This window comes from Tetranychus urticae, chromosome 2 (genome assembly GCF_039701765.1).
Source record: "Tetranychus urticae isolate SD_2017Ah chromosome 2, NJAU_TeUrti_SD_1.0, whole genome shotgun sequence".
Lineage (NCBI taxonomy): Eukaryota > Metazoa > Arthropoda > Arachnida > Trombidiformes > Tetranychidae > Tetranychus > Tetranychus urticae.
Genome location: NC_142959.1, coordinates 24,816,682 through 24,837,835, shown reverse-complemented (window position 1 = coordinate 24,837,835; position 21,154 = coordinate 24,816,682). Strand labels below are relative to the sequence as shown.

Genomic DNA, 21,154 nt, shown 5'->3' with positions numbered 1-21,154 from the left:
GGAAAAAATTTAATTTTCTGTTTATACGCAGTTGAGGGATTTTTTCCCCTTGCATAAACTTTCTCAACACCCCATATACTGTTTCTGGACAATGTGCAGATCATCGTATTTTTGGCCGAAAAAATCAGATGGCAACTCATTGGATTTGGAAATTCACTCGGATCATAAAATATTATTAGCCAATGGTGATATCTTTTTTTTGGTTTCCAAAAACACTAAAGATCTACCAATTTATCATTTGAATTTTTTAAAGTGTTGTAACCATGTTTATGGTAATGACAAGGTTCAATTATTTGTGAGACAAACAGACAACTCAAATGAATTTATCCTTCAATTGATCAAGGATTCCTACTCTACGGATAATTTTGTACTTCTGGTGCTTAATGCCTCAGATGCGAGTCAATTAACTTTTGGTTGGACTTTACAAAGTCCAACGATATTTGCTGAATTACAAATTAAATATGTTGGATTGGCACCAATTCAGTCACAAATTTTGTATAATCATTCTTGGTCTGGGGGAATATTCACTTGGTCCATTCCAATCGTAGTCAAAGGGTTTTCTGAAGATTATGATACTAGAAAACGCATTTATGATTTAAAAATATCACTGGACGAAAGACTTGTTTATTATAAGAGGAGGATCTCGCTAACGAGTTTGGGTTTAACCCAAATACCAAGTACATTTTTTGTGTTCTCAGTTCTTTTGTTTCACCAGATTATCTAATAACTCCAATGTAAACATATCATTATAATTAAAGATGCGAAATTGTGACAGTTTATTAAGATATGAATATTATCAACTTTTACATTACACAAGGTCGAAAAAATTATCAAAATTCCCAAATTATCGAATTCGAAAAAATAGAATCAAATATCTGAAGATACAGCCAAACTAAGCTTCAAAATGTAATTATATAACATGCTAATTTCCCATTAATATTTCCCATTATTTTATTGCTATTAACAAAAATCTGAGTCAAAACTTAATAACAGTTTCGAAAGTAATGATCAATCATGATCAAACGGGATGTTTGCTAACATTTGCTTCCAATGAACCTTCAGTTTGATTCTTAGTTGATTTTTGCAAAAGTTTAGGGCCAAAAAAGCTCATCAAGAAAGCTCCTAAAGGTGCAGATAATATTATGGATAAAACGGCATAAGTTAAGATGACCAAACCATAGCCAATCATAGTTTCATCATTTTTCCTTCTCGCCATCTCTAGAGGAATGGAACCGATGGCTGCTTGAACAGTTCCTTTAGGTAGCCAGGCCATAGCGATAAATAGACGCTCCTTAACCGAAAGACCAGCTCCAGCAACAATAAAAAATGAAACTATTGTCCGTGCAATTGATCCAATTACTAGGCAGACTAGGGACCATAAAACTGTGGTTGACTCAAGAGAAGTGAATTTAACTTCGTAACCAATTAAACTGAACAAAAAGATTTCACAGAAAAACCAAACATCTCGTAAACTAGAGTTCATGTTATCTAAATAACCTTCTGAACGCCATCTAAGAGATGCAACAAAGCTCATTGATAATACACCCAATGGACCCATTGATTCGCATCCCAATGCTTTGGTTGTAATGATGAAGCTTATTCCAGTGAAGAAAAGAAACGCAAACCTTATTTTGCTGCCTAACGCTCGTGATTCAAGATCATCTGGATCACATTTTGGTGGTAAAATCCAAAATAAAAGGCCAAGAGCAGTTCCTAGTGCCAATCCTCCAACTGCTTCAATGGGACCAAGAAGAGTGGATAAAATGGAACCTGATGTTGACATGACCAAACTTAAAAATATTTGAAAACAAGTGATGGCCATAATATCATCGACAGACGATCCTCCCATAATCAAGGTTGGAATACCTTTATCAATTCCATATCCTAAATCTTGGATGTTGATCATTGCTGGAACAATAACGGCAGGTGAAGTTGCAACGTAAACAAAACCAAGAACCATACACCAAAGAAAGGGAATGTGTAGCAACAAGTGAGTGGTAACAGCCAAAACTATCGTTTCAACAATACAAGGAGTGAATGCCAATCTCAAGCAAACCAGAGAAAGCTTCTTTAAGGCACCGGGATCGAGTGATGTACCCGCTCGTAATAAGATAACACCTAAAGCCAGATCACGAGCAAGGGAAGATGTTTCCGGATCTAACGGGATCTGGGTTAGATTGGACAAAATTATACCAGCTATAAGCATGCCAACTAACGGTGGAACACGAATTAGCGAACACAATTGACCGGCTACATATGCGATTGCGAATAAGATCATAAAGGCAAAAACACTTCCATTCCATGGCAGGGCAGCAACAGGTGAGATACCGTAACAAGTTGACCAAATGACAACAAATAGAGCAACCTGAGTCAAAATTATTTGACAAAAGGTAATGGCTGTTACCTTGAAGCTCATTATGTTTTCCAATAGAGCGGATCAATTGAATGAACTGGACGAAAATAGTAAAGGTCAAGGGCTTCACGATAACCGTCGTAATTTGGCTCCACTGTTTTGGAGGAACCAAAAGATGTAAATCTGGTATTAAAAGACTTCAGCACGGACATACTATAAAGACTTCAGAATAAGGTGTATAAAGTTATTTTGATTTTCAACGTAAGTTGAAGGCGAATTAATAAAATACAATTTTCTTGTATCTTATTGGAAGCACAAATGTTATATATGAAAAATAGCTGAAAAATAACTTTTGTTATAATTTTACTTTAACTTGAATTGAAGCTGAAGTTATAAAAGTGTAGATGCAATCAGAAAGCAAACTTGTTGAAATAAAATTTTTGAATTAACTATTGAAACTAATGAAACACAATTAGCATTATACTGGTCTATTTATACTGATTTATGTGTCTATGATCTGTTGATTACGCTGGCAACTCGTAGAGATCGTGATTGTTTGATAGGTTATCTTTAATTAGCAGCTATTAAATATTAACTATTTTTCTCAATGGTAAGAGGAACTCTCAATTAACAATGAAAAGGTTGATATCTATTGGAAATTTTGAAATCAATTACCAGCATTAATAAAACTGTATTACAGTCATAAGTTGTTCAACTTATCAATACTTTTTATTGCTCTCAAATTGAAAGTCATATGTTTTCCGCTTCGTCAAATAGATTTATATCATTGAAAACAAGCTCGATTGAATTTTATTTCATCTGATTCCATCTCGAGTACAATTCGTGAACATAACTATAGAGATAATAAATTCAATGAGATCGAGAGAAGAGATTCAATTGTAGAAAAGATTTGAATGAAATTGAGCTTGAAACAAACGTCGTAAGATAAGAAACTGTTACCCTCTTGAATTGCTGGAGTTGATAATATAAAATCAATTGTCTGGCTAGATTCTGGTACGATGTACATGAAGTCAAATCTATTAGGTTAATTTGTTTTTAAACTTGTCTGAGCTTGAGATGTCAACTTGTCTGGTTTGAAAGTACTCTGGTCTGGTAGTCTGGTGTAAAAGCGATTTGTATTGAGAAGAGCAGCGAACAAAATAAACGATTGATATTTATGAAAATTTCTTGAAAAATACTGTTAAGCTAAGTGGATGTTAGTTAAAAATCTCAGTTAATAGCTAAGAATGGCGAATATTTGTTTGCTAAAACTACGCTTGACATTAGACGCAATTAAGGTGACTGCAGCAATAAAATAAAATCACGTTTCACGAGTAGAAAGTTTCAAGAGATATGAAAGTTTATGAAAACTATCCAGATAACTAAATGATTAGCGAATCCTTGGAAGATTCTGCAATAAATTTGAGCCATTGATCTGTTAATTTGTTGGTTAAGAGGTGGCTACGTGGTTTAACTCAGGAAATCGTCCAGCAATGGATGCAGAAGAGGTCAAATCAGTATTTGGAGAGTTAGGTCACTTTTTTAGAAGTAAATTCATTATTAGCTTCAGATTTAACAATAGTCAATGGCGAAGAAGCATTTTTGATTGATTGGTAACTTCATGTCTAAATCAAAAGAGGTATTCGTAACAAGACTGGAATCACAATTGATCAATCACACAATCAATTACAGCGGCGCAGAGGAAAACCAAAAACACTTGAACAGAAAATAAAAGAAATAAAAACTAAAACGATTCAACAATAAAAGACATAAATAAATTGCTTTTGACTTTCTCATGCCAAATAATACAGTCTAACTAAAAATGTAACAATCTGTACCCAAAAAAGTAAACAAATTGTCAACAAAATCGTTCCTCTAATACAATGAATCGACTACCCAAGCCACCCTTCCCCATTGGATTCCCAGCTAGACTGGTCAGAGTCCTGCGTCTCGTGCAGGTAAAACACCTAAATTGCAAGAAAGTTGATGGTGCATCAAGCTATCGCGGTCAAGCCATAACTGTAGCAAGCTAGTCGGTCCACAAAAACTAAGTGAGTATAACATTTGCGAAATTTGATTGTATATCAAATGATAATATATCATCAATTATCCCAAAAGCGCTAGTGTATTGTATTGTACATATTTAACACTGTTTATGTTTTCACATTGCAATCATTAATCGAAATTGCCTTTATTCGAACAGTAGCAATTAAAAGATTTTCGATTGTCTTGAATGATCTCTGCGGGGACTTGATGACGTATTTCTTTAATCAAATTAGGATAATTGTAATGTCAAATGGACTGTAAGTCAAGGCAAGTACTTCTCAAGTTTCTTAGGAAAATGAGTTTTACAACTTTTAAGCAATAAAGTTTAATGAATCTTTGCTACATTTGTTGTAAAATTTACCTAAAAATATACATAAAAATGTTTAATTAGTTCTTCTGTATCTCAGCAGTTGGAGTAATTAAATTTTAACAACGAAGATAAAGTCAAGTAACACTTGAGTATGAATAATAAAGCAAACTAATGATTAGTCGACCAGCATTTTTTAAGGTAAAAAAATAAATATTATCATTTTCAGTAATCATGATTAAAAGACTAGTTGAAAAGGTATTATCGGTGTTGATGAAACGCCATTCATGTGGTTAACTTGAACCAAGTCAATTGTCAAGTCTATCAACATTACAGTTAAATTATGTCTAAATTAGTGACTTTTATGGACGACTATTGTGGCCATCCATTTTGGGTAAGCATTGAACATACAAGAATGGTTAGACAAAAATGGACTAATTTCACTCTTCTTCACAGGATGACAACATAACCTGGAACACTTACAAGCCCTGTTTAACACCCTGTTTCATTTCAACTGCTCTAACCTGGCCACCATGTTTATTCCTGTGGATTTTTGGACTGATCTCATTGTGTTTACATTTACGTTTGGAGCCCACAAAGACGCCTTGGACTTGGCTTATTATCGTCAAAATGGTTGAGTACCAAAATGTTTTTATACTTTAACCCAAAAATAATTTTTTACCTTCTTTTTTAGAGGATCTCAATCCATAGTCTTGTCCAATGTAGCTGAAAGTTTACAATTGCAAGCCCTTAACATAGGCTCTTCACTTTTTCCGTTTGATCCAAAAGTTGGCATTTTTTCATTGAAACCCTTGAACCAGAAAACCTAAATTGATGATGGAGATGAAATTTGCTTTTCTGGATCTAAACCTTTCTTATTTCCCTTTATTTTTGCATTTGTTTACCTCTTCTCATTACCACCTTAGGTAAGTCTTCATGGATTGGATCTTTTGATAATTAGCTGTAAGCCTGGGTCCATTTGTATCATCTACTTTAAACACTTGAGCTTACAATCAATGCAAATAGATCCAATTCATGAAGCAAAACCTCGATGACTTTGTGATGAGATATTTTTTACTTATTATGGAAATGTTATGGAATTTTTCTTCATGATCAGTCTGATCATTGTGATAGTCTATTAGCAATAATTCGACCTGAATCATTTGAATAGGTGTCAATGCATAGATGTGCACAAGTTCAAGATTTAATCGCCATTTTATCAAACTTGAACTGAGAATTTCCCGAGAAACAGAACTTGTTTATGTGAACGATTAACAAATTGCTGGAAACACGCTCATCTATTAGATAAACACTTGTCAGGCTTAATTGTAGCTAATTATCCTTAGCGAGTTGAAAACTTTTGCAGCAATAAAAGCACAGAGCGTAAATAACTGAATATGTAATAAAGATTCACCAACTATTATTGCTTTAGTTGAGATATTCACTTGTAAAATTGACTATTTATCTAGACAGCTTCATTTCAGCCTTGACCCAATATATAATCAAGAAAATTTTGCATCTTAAATGGTTAATGAACAAAAAAGCTAAGCCGTTAGTTTTCCTTGGATTCAGAAATACTCATGAAATTGTTTTCTTTCTTCTAGCTTCTTATCTTGGTCTTGGTTGCGGTTAATATAGCGGAATTGGCTGAGCAAATTGTTTCTGCTGCCAATGGCTTTGAAATTAATTCATTAGATTACCAAACTCCATTGATCAAGGGCTTATCCTATGTGAGTTGCAGATTTAAGTCAAGTTTGCATTCCCTTCTAACCTCACTTTGTATATTTTAGATGTTGGTTTTGACCCTTCAGACCGTCTATCTTCGTAAAGGCGTTCACACTTCAGGAATAATATTTCTTTTTTGGTTGGTCATGACATTTCAATCACTTATGAGTTTCTGGACAACAGTAGTTACTCTTCAAAATCCAGTAAGAAATGCTCACAAAATGCAACAATTAAAGGTCTAAAATTAAATGCATAAACTCTTCATTTCAGTATGACAAGCTTTGGTCGGTTGATAGATTTACTTTGGTTTGCCAATCAATTGAAACTCCAGCCACGATCTGTTATTTACTTGCATTATGCTTCTCCGATACTACAAAGAAACACTTTGCAGAAGATTCGAAGGTAAGATTAACTAATTGAACACATCAACGATTGAAATGTGTATCGTTCGCTTTCAGTGTTATTGACATGTTTTCTTGCTTTTGAACCAGAAAATTTCGCCATACACAAGAGCTTCATTTGCCTCACAAATGGTTTTCTCGTGGTATGATTCAATGGCTTACTTGGGATACAAAAAGGCTCTAACATTAGAAGATGTTTGGCATTTACCAGAAGATAATCGATCTCGCAATGTTTTTATCCGATTTCGCCAATATTTAAATTCCTCCAAAGATTGTGTTCCGATCAAGGAAAACCCCGAAAAAAGGGGTGAAAAGGGTTTAACCAACTATTCAATCTTGTACAATCCCAAGTTTGACATTCTTAAAACTTTAATTAGAGGATTTTGGGTCAATTTACTTGCTTGTTCAACACTCAAGTTTATCTCATCATTTTTGACCTTTGCCAATCCATCTCTGTTGGATAAATTATTGTCCTTTGTTAAGAGCTCTGACCCTCAATGGCAGGGTTACATGATTGCTCTAGCAATGTTGGCCTTCTCCTTGTTGCAATCGCTGATTGATGGACAGTATGAGTTTTGGATCTCCGTTTTGGGTTTACGAATGAAGTCAGCTATGGTTGGAACCATTTATCAAAAGGTTTGTTTCACGGCATCTGGTTCTTACCTTTACTAACCATTATCCTTTAATCCAACAGAGCTTGAAATTATCAAGTGAAGGACGGAAAGCATTTACTACCGGGGAGATTGTCAATTTAATGGGTGTTGATACCAATCGAGTGTTCATGTTCATCAATCAGTACAACTTTTTACTCTCATTTCCTATTCAACTGGGGATGTCTTTGAAACTACTCTGGGACCAGATTGGAGTCTCATCTGTTGGTGGACTTATTTTCATGCTTCTCTTGATTCCCTTCAATGGTTGGGTTGCAGTTAAGATGAAAAACATTCAGCGAAATGTGATGAAACAAAAGGATAGACGAACCAAAACTATGAATGAGATTCTAAACGGAATGAAGGTTCTTAAATTGTATGCATGGGAATTGGCTTTTGGTGATCTAATCAAAGATGCTCGAGCAGCTGAAATAAAAGCTCTTAAAACACAGGCCATTTTCGGGGCTTGTACAAGTTTCCTTTTCTTCAGTGCACCTTTCTTTGTAAGTTTATGAAAAATTTGATTCCACTTTCAACTCAATACTCAATATTATTGCCATCTTTTCTTAGGTTGCTTTAATAAGTTTTGCCACATTCGTATTATCCGATCCTGCAAATGTTTTGGACGCAAACAAGGCTTTTGTGTCTTTGACACTTTTCAATATTCTCAGTCAATCTTTAACAATGTTACCAAGAGTACTAACGACTGGAGCTAATGTAAGTACAGTTAAATACTTGCCTTATGAGACACTTTGATATGGTTTGTTACTAAAAAGACACAAACAACACAATTGTTACATTAATGCACAAATTGACACAAAGACTGCAAGACAAATGGGCAAAAACGGGTAAAAATCAATTCTTTTCAAATTGCGATTGTGTTGGTTTGTAAAGACATGCAAAAGCCATCCATTTGTGCTATTTACAAGTTTCGTTGACCAACAGTTTTCAAGAAAATCGAGTTTGAAGTTGAAACTTTGATCGCTTTTTGTACAATAATGGAAGCAGATTTTTTCATGAAACTCATTTTCTTTCATTTGCCATCAAAATTTACACAAGGAAAATGAGTTTCAGGAAAAAATCTGCTTCCATTATTGTACAAAAAGCGATCAAAGTTTCAACTTCGAACTCGCTTTTCTCGAAAATCGTCGGTCAGAGAAACTTTTTAATCGCACGGACGGACTCAGTTTTTGCCTCCCCGCAAACCAACACAATCTAAGTTTGAAATAAATTCATTTTTACCCGTTTTTGCCCACTTGTGCTCGCAGTCTTTGTGTCAATTTGTGTAAGGTATGACCGATAAAGTTTGTCACTAATTTTTTAGAATTGAATTGCGTCAGTTAGACTAGACTTACAGGCACCATTTAACCGTTGAAATAAAGGTACACTTCTCAAGCACATTTTGTGCAAAAATGAATTAATTTTGACCAAAATTGCCAAGTTATGACCTTAAATGGACAAAGGCGTCGCAATCTGATTTTAACTTTACCCAAAAACCATAAATTTTTCAACTTCATACTAAGGCTTCGAAGAATCGAAAAATAGTGAAATTTGGCCTCAAAGTTATTGAAAAAGATGTAATTCTCTTAATAAAACCCAACATAGATCATTTGAAAGGTCCAAGCCATCGCCAAAACTAAATTTCATGGACATTTGATAAAAAAACGGGTCGTCAAGCTTTTTTAAAAAGACTTTTTAAAAAAATGACCTGGATTTCGAATATTTCGAGTAATATGTTGAAATAAAAAAGTCATAAGGTAAATTTACTGCTGTCTATGAGATGATGATGTTTTCATTCCAGGTTAATTGCTCGAAATATTCGAAATCCAGGTCATTTTTTTAAAAAGTCTTTTTAAAAAAGCTTGACGACCCGTTTTTTTATCAAATGTCCATGAAATTTAGTTTTGGCGATGGCTTGGACCTTTCAAATGATCTATGTTGGGTTTTATTAAGAGAATTACATCTTTTTCAATAACTTTGAGGCCAAATTTCACTATTTTTCGATTCTTCGAAGCCTTAGTATGAAGTTGAAAAATTTATGGTTTTTGGGTAAAGTTAAAATCAGATTGCGACGCCTTTGTCCATTTAAGGTCATAACTTGGCAATTTTGGTCAAAATTAATTCATTTTTGCACAAAATGTGCTTGAGAAGTGTACCTTTATTTCAACGGTTAAATGGTGCCTGTAAGTCTAGTCTAACTGACGCAATTCAATTCTAAAAAATTAGTGACAAACTTTATCGGTCATACCTTATAAATGTAACAATTGTGTTGTTTGTGTCTTTTTGTAACAACTTTTAATACAAATTATTGATTCTATTTCGCTCTTTAACAGTGTTGGGTTTCCATTAAACGTATTAATAAATACCTTCGAGGAGAAGAAATTGATCTTTCTCTTGTTGGTCACGATCACGATAAAGACACTCCTATCTCAATCAAATCGGCATCATTCACTTGGTCGTCCGACGAATCTCCTGTTTTAAGAGACATTGATTACTCGTTTAAAAAAGGATCTTTAGTGGCTATAGTTGGTCCAATTGGAAGTGGCAAATCATCGTTACTTTCAGCCTTACTTGGCGATCTGTTTAAACTATCGGGCGAAGTCAATGTTACCGGTAGTTTGGCTTACATTCCTCAAACAGCTTGGATTCAAAATGAAACTTTGAGAAGAAACATTACCTTTGGACAGCCTTTCATTCAAAATAAATACGACAAGGTTCTTGAAGCTTGTGCACTGGTTCCAGACTTAAAGATATTGCCTGGCGGTGATATGACGGAAATTGGTGAAAGAGGAATCAATCTTTCAGGAGGACAAAAACAGCGAGTCAGCCTGGCTCGAAGTGTCTATGCAGACTCAGACATTTATCTGTTTGATGATCCTCTAAGTGCTGTTGATGCTCATGTTTCCAAGCATTTATTCACTCATGTTATTGGTCCTAAAGGGATGTTGAAAGATAAAACTCGTGTTCTGGTTACTCACAGAATTACATTTTTACCTCAAGTTGACCACATTATAGTTTTAAAGGACGGAGCTATTCACGAACACGGCACTTATAATGATTTAATTGCCAAAAAGGGTGAATTCGCCGATTTTGTGGTTCAATATTTAACTGAATGTGAACTGGAACAAGAAGAAATCGATGAAGATCTCGAAATGTTGGAAAAGATAAAAGAAGCCGTTAAACCCGAGCTCGAAAGACGCATATCAGCAGCCATGTCAGAATCAAGTGAAACAGACAAGCCAAGTCGAAGACGAACACTTACTTCAAGTCTAAGTCGAAGATCAATAGCATCAAACGGATTGAAAAAAGAGGACAAAGACAAAAAGGAAAGATTCGACAGAAAACAAGGCGATGAGGCCAATTCTGGCAAACCTACTGGAGGTGTTCGCGATAAATCAAAACTAATTGAAAAGGAAAAGGCTGCCACCGGATCTGTAAAAGGTCGCGTCTATTTAGACTATTTCAAAGCCATTGGTTATGGCATGTGTTTCCTGGTTGTTGCGTCTTTTGGTACCTCAAACCTATTGACGATTGGCCGCAATTTGTGGTTGACTGCTTGGGCTGATGACTCGCTAGATCCCAATAATGCAAACAACACTCACCTTCGAAACATTCGACTTGGTATTTACGCTGGTATTGGTGGAGCTGAGACCATATTCACAATGGCCAACAGTTTACTTTTGAACATTGCTGTTCTCACTGGATCCAAGTTGATTCACGATCGAATGCTTGACAGAATCATTAGAGCTCCAATGTCCTTCTATGATACAACACCTTTGGGTCGGATATTGAATCGTTTTACTGGTGACATTGATACTTGTGATTCAACCATTGGATTCAATATTCGAATGTTGATTTCTCTCGCTTTTCGTGGTACAATATCGATAGTTGTTATTTGCATGGAAACACCTTACTTCCTTGTTGTCATTGTTGCCATGACTGGAGTTTATTCACTCATTCAAATGTTTTACATTGCCAGTTCTCGACAACTTCGTCGAATTGAATCTTCTTCAAGATCGCCCATCTTTTCCCACTTTTCGGAAACAATTACCGGCTCTTCAACAATTCGTGCATACAATGCTGAGTATCGGTTTATCGAGGAATGTTATGATCGTGTCGACAACAACCAATCTTGCTCTTTTGCCAACTTAGCTGCTGGTCGCTGGCTGTCAACTCGACTTCAATTCCTTGGTAATCTAATTGTATTTACTTCGGCCATCTTTGCCGTTTCATCTCGTAGTCGTCTTAGTCCTGGTTTGACTGGTCTTTTTGTCAGTTATGCATCACAAATCACGGGAATATTGAACATGTTGGTTCGATCGGTAACCGATATTGAGACCAATATTGTTGCTGTTGAACGTTGCTTTGAATATACAAAAACTCCACTTGAAGTAAGTCTTAGCCCAATTAAAAAACTTTTGATTGTAAACTTTTTATTTACACAAAATATCTGTTTCTTTCAGGCTCCTGCAATAATTGAAACAAATCGACCTAAACCTACATGGCCTGATAAAGGTGAAGTCATCTTCAAAAATTATGTTACTCGTTATCGAGCTGATCTTGATCCAGTTTTACAAGACATTTCTTTGTCCATCAAACCAAATGAAAAGATTGGTATTGTTGGTCGAACTGGTGCTGGCAAATCATCGCTTACCCTTGCCGTTTTCCGAATAATTGAAGCTGTTTCTGGACAGGTCATTATCGATGGTATGGATATATCTAGCATTGGACTTCACGATTTGCGTTCTAGACTCACAGTTATACCTCAAGATCCAGTCTTGTTTTCTGGTAACTTCAGACGAAACTTTGACCCTTTAAACCAACACACGGATGCAGAAATTTATCAAGCTTTAGAGCAAGCTCATCTAAAGAAATTTGTTTCCTCACTGGATTCTGGACTTGATTATGATATTGCCGAAGGAGGTGAAAATCTGAGTGTTGGTCAAAGACAATTGGTTTGTTTAACTCGAGCTCTTCTTCGTAAAACTAAAATCTTGGTTCTTGACGAGGCAACAGCAGCAGTTGACGTTGAAACTGATGAGCTTATCCAGAAAACCATTCGAAGTGAATTTGCTGATTGTACAATTATTACCATCGCTCATCGACTGAACACAATTATGGATTATGATAGGATTCTAGTTCTTGATCAAGGAAAAATTAAGGAATTTGATACTCCAGCTAATTTATTGGCTGACAATCAATCAGTATTTTATTCAATGGCCAAAGAATCCAAATTGATCCAATAAAAGTTAAATCAATAAATGAATAGCAAAAATTAATGTAATCTAAGCTATTCTAATTAAATTAGTCAAATGTTCTATTTGCATCAATATAAATTCGCTTTTTGTTTTGATCGTTCAAAACGTTCAAATTTAAATTCAATAAGGACTCAAATGTGTACAAATTAAAATCAAATTGAATCAAATCGACTGATTTATTTGCCTTTTTTGTTGTCATGATGTATGATGTGCTGATTGAAAAATGCAATATAAGAAACTTGTAGAGCAAAGTTGCAGTTAGACGAGAATTGAGAGCTTCCATGGAAAGATTTATTTCATTTGAATAGGAATTCAAGAGAAGTCAAATTCGCTTGATTAAATATTTCGTAACATTTAAACAGTTTCGAGATAATTAGACAAGATAATTCCCTGTTTTTGCGTGATTTGTTGTTTACGATTGTAGTTCATTGTTTATAACAATCAGAAGTTTAATCATCTGAAATCGAAAACAATTTTCTTTTCAATTCTATTTTTATCAATTTTCAGCTTTTACGCCTTCTAATTAATCCTTTCAATTGTGTTGCTATCATGAGTGGATGATGCCCTGACCAAAATTCATATTGTTAATGATAGTTAAAATGATGATCATAATATGGGATTGGTAAACCTTTAACTTACTGTAAACACGATAAAATCATAGATCATAATTTGATTTAGCTTTTTTATTTCAATAAATTGACTTGGACTGGGAAAGTTATTTTATTAAACAGTTTCTGTTGGTGAGTTTCGTAAAATTACTAATTTACTAATTATGGGTCGAATTTCATTATTATGTTTTGCGGTTTGCTTCGTCCTCTTCATCGGTGTAGTTTGGTCTACTCCAGTTGCTGATGAGGAAGCTTTGGATGTACCAAGTGATTCAACTGCAGTGGTGTCAGAACACGTACGTATGAAGCGATGGGTCTGTAACAACTGGACCGGTGACTTTTTATGTGCAGGTTGGCCTGGTGCATGGAGATGCCATTGTGGAGCCAACTGTGTCAGAGGAGCCTGTACTTGTAAACACTGTTGATCTAACAATGGGCCATAATTAAATCATCTTTTGTTCATTAGTTATTTTCTTGGTTCATGAATTTTTCAATTCTCATTGACAATTATGCCTTTAAAGCTTTATTGTTTTCTGAGAAATTCAATGAAATAAAATGCTTGCAAACTTCAATACTTTTGTCTACAAAAATTTTTACAATAAAGTAATCCTAACAATCCGTGAGATTCCTCTGAACAAAGGTGTTTTTTTTATGAGTTTTTGGATATTTGCTAAGTAATTTCTGTAATTTTTCATTCGGTTCAACTTTTATTATTATCTTGGTTCATGTCTTCGTTCATGTTCGAGTTAATATTAGGCAAACTAGGTTGCATTAACTTATTAATTCGTTACTCTCAATTATCCCAATATTAGGTATCGATTTCATTTGCCTTTAAAAATAAAAGTCAAGATCACCAGAAAACCAGATCCTAGATTCACGATAATTTTAATATTATTCAAATCAATGAAGAATAAAATTTTGCATGACAAATTCAATACTCAAATAACATTTAAATGATAAATAATTCATGGACATTTCATTCTGATTTGTGCTTTATTGTTATCCATAATTAATCTTTTTTTTTCAAACCGTTGCTCCGAGTTGAACCTTACCAATCAAGATAAGTGCTAAAGCTAATATTTTTTCAACAAAAAAATGATTGATTTACTTCGATATTTCAAGTACTTATGAGTAAACATTTCTTGGACAAATTATGATATTTTATTTTGTGCATCAAATATCACATTTCAATACAAAATAATTGAGATTATACAAGAAAATTATCGTATTAAGTAAATTAATATTGAGTATATTTCCAATTCCATTATTAAAGACTTGTCATCAATTTTTCATCATTTAACTATTGCTTAATTATTTGTCATGCAGATGTTTCATCCTTCATTGAATTTGGTAAGACTAAATTAACTTAAACGTATTCATCCGATTTATTATTATATGTTAACATTAATCAAATGCAAACCATGTGAATCCATACTAATGATGAAATAATGCAGGATTTATAATAATTTTCCCAGTTCTTTATACATTGAAATGTATTGCCCTCTGTTACTGACAAAGCGCATCATCTTATTGATCATGAATGGTTCAGCTTGTTTCAATTCAGAATCTGTATTTCTGTTTGCTTTTCCCTATTGTATATTCAACAATATTGATTGCCATTGAGAAGGTGAAAATGTGAACCAAAAAGTTGCTTCAATTCAATTTAAACCCAAAATATAGCAATACATCTTATAATGAACAACAGTTGTAGGTATAAATTATGTTTGATAACAAATAGAGAATCTAGTTACAATGTTTACGATACATTCAAATCGAACCATCAGCAAATTACTTGATCAGATGTTTTTCAATTGTTCATCGATTCCTTTTATAATGACCATTTCATCGTGATTCCTTCTGTCATTACCGTTTGTTCAATCGTGTTCCAGTTATTTTACATATTTCATGTCGATAAACACATCGATTGGAAATGAATCTTTTGATTCCATTTAGAGTTGAAAGAAAAATGATTTGCCTCAAAAGCATTTTTGGCGATGAAAACATTAGCTTTACACGGATCTCGGTTATTCGAGTTTTCAACATTCTCCTTTTATTCACCTTCATCACCATTTTAATCAGTACCCTGTCCATTGACCTGTCAATTTGGACGCATTTCAAGTTATCCAACCTTATTGGTTCCCTCAGCAGATCTGCAACTCAGATCGATCCATTTGCCAGATATAACACTAATCAAGATGGACCTCAATCTAGTCGAAGGTACAAATATTCATCTCAACTCAACCTGTTATCCTGGTCGACTACAGAGAAACCTTGGTTCATGATTAATGGTACAATAACTCCCAACCCAAGTGACCCTTTTTCATCTCGTTTACCCATTTTCCCTGAAGAAGATGAACCATGGAACGATCGGATTGTTAATCAGCTAATGTACATCCCAGCAAACTACAACTCATCTAAACTGATGGAAGAAGGTGCTTTAAAGAAGATATTGTTGCTCGATAAAGGTTCATGGGGACGATCAATGCCTTCTGGTCAAAATGTTTTCCTCCAAGATTCTTGTCCTGTAAATACATGTGAAATTACATTTGATAATAAACATGCAACAACCGCTGATGCCATTATATTCAAGGTATTTTTTCTTATTTCATTTTCTGTCCAACAAAATAATCATTTTTTTGCACAACTTTGTCAATATTTCCATTTTTTTACCAACAAAAGGATCATTATGCTAAACCTAAACATGTTAAACCACCAAATCAAATTTGGATACTTTATATTCTTGAAAGTCCTCTGCATACACCTTCATTTCGAAGTCTAAATGATGTCATCAATTGGACTGCATCTTATCGCCATGATTCTGATATTGTTACACCTTATGAAAAGTTTGTTTACTACGACTCTGATGTTAAAGTTAGTTATCCAAATATTTGTTGAGAATCTTTACTTTGATTAACATCTTATATCATTTACAGGCTCATTCACAATCAACCAACTATGCTAAAGGTAAAACGAAAAAAGTTGCCTGGTTTGTATCAAACTGTTCAGCTCGAAACAAGCGACTCCAATATGCCCGGTCATTAGCTGAATATATTCAAGTGGACATTTTCGGAAGGTAAGAAACTTATTCAAAAAATTTTACCAAATGCTAGTTGGATTGAAAAATAATGAACTCAATTTTTTGCTCAAAATAATTTTATTCAGTTTCAGCTTTATAATGAATATTTGACAGATTTTAAAAGATTTTGTTTTCTTACATTTTCTATCGCATTTAGATGTGGATCTCTGAAATGTTCACGAACCAAAGCGGATGAATGCTTCAGTAAACTTGATAAGGAATACAAGTTTTATCTTTCCTTTGAAAATTCAAATTGTCGTGATTATATTACGGAGAAATTTTACTCGAATGGTTTAAATCATTCGGTTATACCCATAACAATGGGTGCTCATCCAGAAGACTATAAACGTTCAGCGCCTGCCAATTCATTTATTCATGTTGACGATTTTCCCTCACCTCACCAATTGGCTCAATATCTTGACCAACTGGATGCAAATGATACTCTTTTTAATCAATACTTCACATGGAAAGGATCAGGAGAGTTTATCAATACCTATTTTTGGTGTCGACTGTGTGCTATGTTACATGCACCCATCAAACCCAAGAATTATGATAATCTAGCCAACTGGTGGTATCCATCGTCTATTTGTAATTCAAATGATTGGCTTTAATTGTTGAGATTATCACAATTTAGTGAGATTATTAATGTTAAAACAACGAAATGCGCAACGGACCAGAAAGTCGTTTGCTTGAAAATGTATTAAATTTTTTACAGCTTGAATCAAGTTACTCTATCATGTTAATCATTTGGTTATAAACTATTGAATAAAGGAGGAAGGCCAAAACTGCCTAAGAAAGGAATTTTTTTGTTATGAACACATCAGATGCAAAAGTTTATACTGATTTCATTTATTCAATCCATTTTTTGGATAAATTTTTCGTTTTCGAGATATCATGAAAAAACGTTAGAAATTCATGAGAAAAGTACCAAAATAATGAAAGGTGAAACCAAGCTAAGGATAGATTTTTCTGATGTAAAATTCAATTTTAATTCTAATGATGTGATTCATTTTGATCTGAAATGACGCAAAACTGGCCATTTTTTCGATAATATGATTGTTTCGAAGATTTTTGCGATAATGGCCAGTTTTGCGTCATTTAAGATCAAAATAAATCACATCATTAGAATTAAAATTGAATTTTACATTATTAAATTATCCTTTTACATCAATCCTCCAGCGCTAAAGATAGACTGGCATCGGAAATACTAGGGATATCATCAATATTCTTGGATAACAGGTCCAGGGCAATATCTGTAAAAGCGGATACCTCTGCTGAACCAGAGGAGTCGGAAATCTTTAAAGTAAGCAGTATCTGATCAGATAAATCCGGGAGAGTATCGAGGCAACTCTCACACACAGGAACATCATGCTGGTAAATCTTTACACGACGACCACAGACAGTATGAGCCTTGTAAATGAAACCGCTACCAGAAACAATGACAACCTCCAAGTTGGTATATACAATCGTATCGTCCTGTAATGATTGGGGTAATGAGCTAACAAGAGATATTTCACCAAAAATACCCTAGATAATGAAGTAAAAGACACTGTAGATCCATGGCTGTCAAACCAATCTGAAAGAAGTACTGCCTCAGGAAGATCTGGATTTATGTCAACTGTGGCACATCCAGCAACAGATAAGATGAGGCCACAGCATTGTTGGGTTAGCCCGGCTCTCCTAGCAACAATTATGGAACCAATTGGTGGATAAAATCATCAGGAGATAGATTCCAAATAGATGAACGAATCTCTGCAGAGGAATCATCTTGAATCAAGACTGAACGGCAAGCTCCCTTGTGGACCAGGGTAACAAAAACACAGACTCCAATGACATCCACAACAGAACCAGGCGAGGAATTTCTCAAATGGGAAATCTTGGTAAAAGTAGAAGGTACGGCAGGATAATCGGTTTCACTGAAATTTAACTCTTCCTTCACAACACTATAGGGCTTAAGTGTAATCTCACGGAGATGATTAGTAGAATTAGAAGAATTAGAATCATTAGAATGAGAATTAAATTCTACATCAGGAAAATCTATTCTTAGCGTGGTTTCACCTTTGGTTCTTGTGACGCTCGTACCCATGAATTTTTCGTGTCTTTTTCATGTTTTCACAAAAACGAAAAATTATTTTGAAAAATGAATTGAATGAATGAAACCAGCGTAAAATTTTGCATCTGACATGTTCATAACAAAAATATTCTTCGCTAGGCAGTTTTCCCTATTCTTTCGGTCTTCATCCTTTGAAAAAATGTACACTTGTTAAGGCATTTTTTTTATTCACGCCTATTTGCATCCATAACTTTTGAAGAGTTGCTACAGATCTGAGATTTAAATATAAGCTTTCGAAGATTGGAGAACCACATTCACCTCTAATTGACATTTAAAGATCATTTTCTGATAGTAAAAAATTTTTGGATCGATCAGTGTTTGTTAGATGTTCATAACTTATACTGTTCAAAGGATATGAGTGTTTCCATACCGTCCAGTTGATCGATTGGTTTGGATGAAAATTCGGTTATCTTTTCAATGTTGAGAGTTATGAACATCTAACAAACCATGACCGATCTTAAAAATTAACCGTTTGTGAAATTGTAAATTTGTAAAGTGTATTTTTGATTGTATTTATTTGAAGAGTTTTTGACAAAGGAAATACTTTTGTCTTTCAACTAACCGAAATTTTGAGCAAAAATTTAACTGATTACAATTTGCTATGTCTACTGTTAACAGCTAACTTGCAATTAAAGTATCGCTCAAACTATTATTTGACCTCTATTGACACTTGGAGGTCATTTTCTGAGAGTACAAATTTTTTAGATCTGCCAGTGTCTGTTATTTGCTCTAACCATTGAAAGATACCCTAAATTTCAACTAATTGATTCACTGATCGTTTTGGAAACACTCATATTCTTTAACCAGCATAATTTATGAACATCTAACAAACACTGACCTCAAAAATTGTAATCTCAGAAAATGGCCTCCAAATGTAAATTAAAGCTCAAATAATGGTTTAACCTTGAATGACAGTTCGAACTAGTGCTTGTGCGAAAGCTCATGTTCCAAGTCTGAGGTCTGTAGCAGCAACCGTTCATGAGTTATGCCTGCAAAAATGCGTAAAATGCAATAAAGGTGTTAAAATGATTGAGATTGAACATTGAAACTAGATTGCGACTTGATTTATTAAATATTGTTATTGTTAATCTGAATCTGACCATTTGGAATCTGGAGTCAATGATTTACATAAAATTATTTAACTATTCAGCTACTTCTTATTCATTGAAGATGAGGCATAATGTATAATAATGAAGCCTCTTCAATGATTACCACGAAAAAATTAAGATCATTATAAGTGTCAAAATCATTAGAGATGTTGCATTGAATATCACATTAGTTTTTAAAGATTAAGATGTATAATGTAGTATTGATGAAAAGTAAACTTGAACACAAAAGTTACTAACCTTTCATTTTTTCTTTTCGCTTTTCATCTTCAACCTACAGATGACCTGAAAGCATTTACAAAGCAATCATTCGAATGTTTACTGATACAAGCTTATGACTCATCAACTCACAAACCAATTGGTAGATATTTACCTGGACGATGATTGAAAACATATGATTCCTGTTCATCTTCAACCCACATTGATAGACGCGACAAAAGAGGAGCTATGTTGATTTGAAAAGCACCTAAAAACGTTTCAGGCCCAGTTGCCTTCGAAGAGACAGTCGTCAAAAGATTCAGCCATTTTTCCTGTTAACACCTTTAGCAGATTACCTTCATTACTTTCATCTGTTAACTCTCATCATTGATATCAAACATAAAATGTCCTTAAACATCAATATAGTAATTGACTTCATCTAGTCCTTTTGTTACAAGTTTTCTGCTGTACAGGCATGGAAAATCTATGCAATGTGGATGTCAAAATTACCTCAAAATGAATTTTCCTTAGTTAGCTATTATTGCTGATATTTAGGCACAACAATATCGATAATATATATATCATTATAAACTTCAATCTTGATACCCATAGGTCAATTAGGGAGTTTTTCTCAGTAGGCAAGGGCATCCGGGTAATCAAAACTGCCCAAGTATCATTAATTTGCTACTGCATCTCAATGTGGTGATGACAGGATATCATCAGGGAAGTCTGTCATCCGCATAAAAAATTGAATTGGATTAATAATTCGAAACAAAACGTGGATAACTTGATAATGGAAACGTGGAAATATTGTCAGAATAACAGAACTTGACTTGTGTAATAATTAGACCTTGAGAATTATGATGTCACCTTGGTTTGACCTCGCATGTCATTAGGATTGATTTCCAAAAAATGACCTTGGATGACCTTGGCTTAGAAATATGCAAAATGAGTATTCACGAAATTTGCATAATAAATTATTGCGTCTTTAAGTCTCTAAAGGCCAAGTAATAGCCATTTAACATCGATGAAAATAGCTGAAGTGCCCTGTGTTTCAAACAATCAATATGGTTTAATTCATTCCGTTGTTACGATGTCAAGTCATTAATTATGCCGGTTTAAAGTTCAAAAATCTTTAGATTAGTTGAATAGAATAAATTCAAAGCTCATTCTTTGAGAGAGCAAAATTTTTTCAGATTGGTTGGTGTTTGTTACATGTCCATAACTCATGCCACGAAAATTCTTTTGATTTTAGTTTTCAACTTGAAACACGTATCAATCAATCTGAAAAAGTTTGCACTCTCAAAGAATGA

The 21,154-nt window shown here is 34.2% G+C and overlaps 2 protein-coding genes and 1 pseudogene across 4 annotated transcripts; 2 read left to right on the top strand and 1 right to left on the bottom strand.

Moving 5' to 3' along the window:
* Window positions 1–752: 752 nt before the first annotated feature.
* Window positions 753–2,805, bottom strand: LOC107360841 (sodium/hydrogen exchanger 9B2 pseudogene; annotated as a pseudogene). The gene has a single exon (XR_001568383.3). The product of XR_001568383.3 is annotated as a sodium/hydrogen exchanger 9B2 pseudogene (transcript).
* Window positions 2,806–4,119: 1,314 nt separating this feature from the next.
* Window positions 4,120–12,907, top strand: LOC107360659 (ATP-binding cassette sub-family C member 3-like). Of its 2 annotated transcripts, XM_089268197.1 has the most exons (11): window positions 4,120–4,404; window positions 4,557–5,100; window positions 5,163–5,339; window positions 6,311–6,436; window positions 6,497–6,634; window positions 6,702–6,833; window positions 6,923–7,468; window positions 7,527–7,985; window positions 8,053–8,199; window positions 9,816–11,873; window positions 11,946–12,907. In XM_089268197.1, exons 2-11 carry the CDS (start codon window positions 5,050–5,052, stop codon window positions 12,726–12,728), a joined length of 4,617 nt encoding a protein of 1,538 aa, XP_089124323.1. In that variant the 5' UTR covers window positions 4,120–4,404; window positions 4,557–5,049; the 3' UTR covers window positions 12,729–12,907. The 2 variants fall into 2 exon arrangements, with proteins under 2 accessions (XP_089124323.1, XP_089124324.1); XM_089268198.1 differs by lacking the exons at window positions 4,120–4,404; window positions 4,557–5,100; window positions 5,163–5,339 and adding an exon at window positions 5,490–5,632.
* A 1,759-nt stretch (window positions 12,908–14,666) lies between these two features.
* LOC107360881 (core alpha-(1,3)-fucosyltransferase-like) lies at window positions 14,667–17,228 on the top strand. Its single transcript, XM_015927604.3, has 4 exons — window positions 14,667–15,938; window positions 16,028–16,219; window positions 16,282–16,421; window positions 16,582–17,228. The coding sequence occupies exons 1-4, from the start codon at window positions 15,279–15,281 to the stop codon at window positions 17,033–17,035; spliced, it is 1,446 nt and encodes a 481-aa protein (XP_015783090.1). The 5' UTR covers window positions 14,667–15,278; the 3' UTR covers window positions 17,036–17,228.
* Window positions 17,229–21,154: the final 3,926 nt, after the last annotated feature.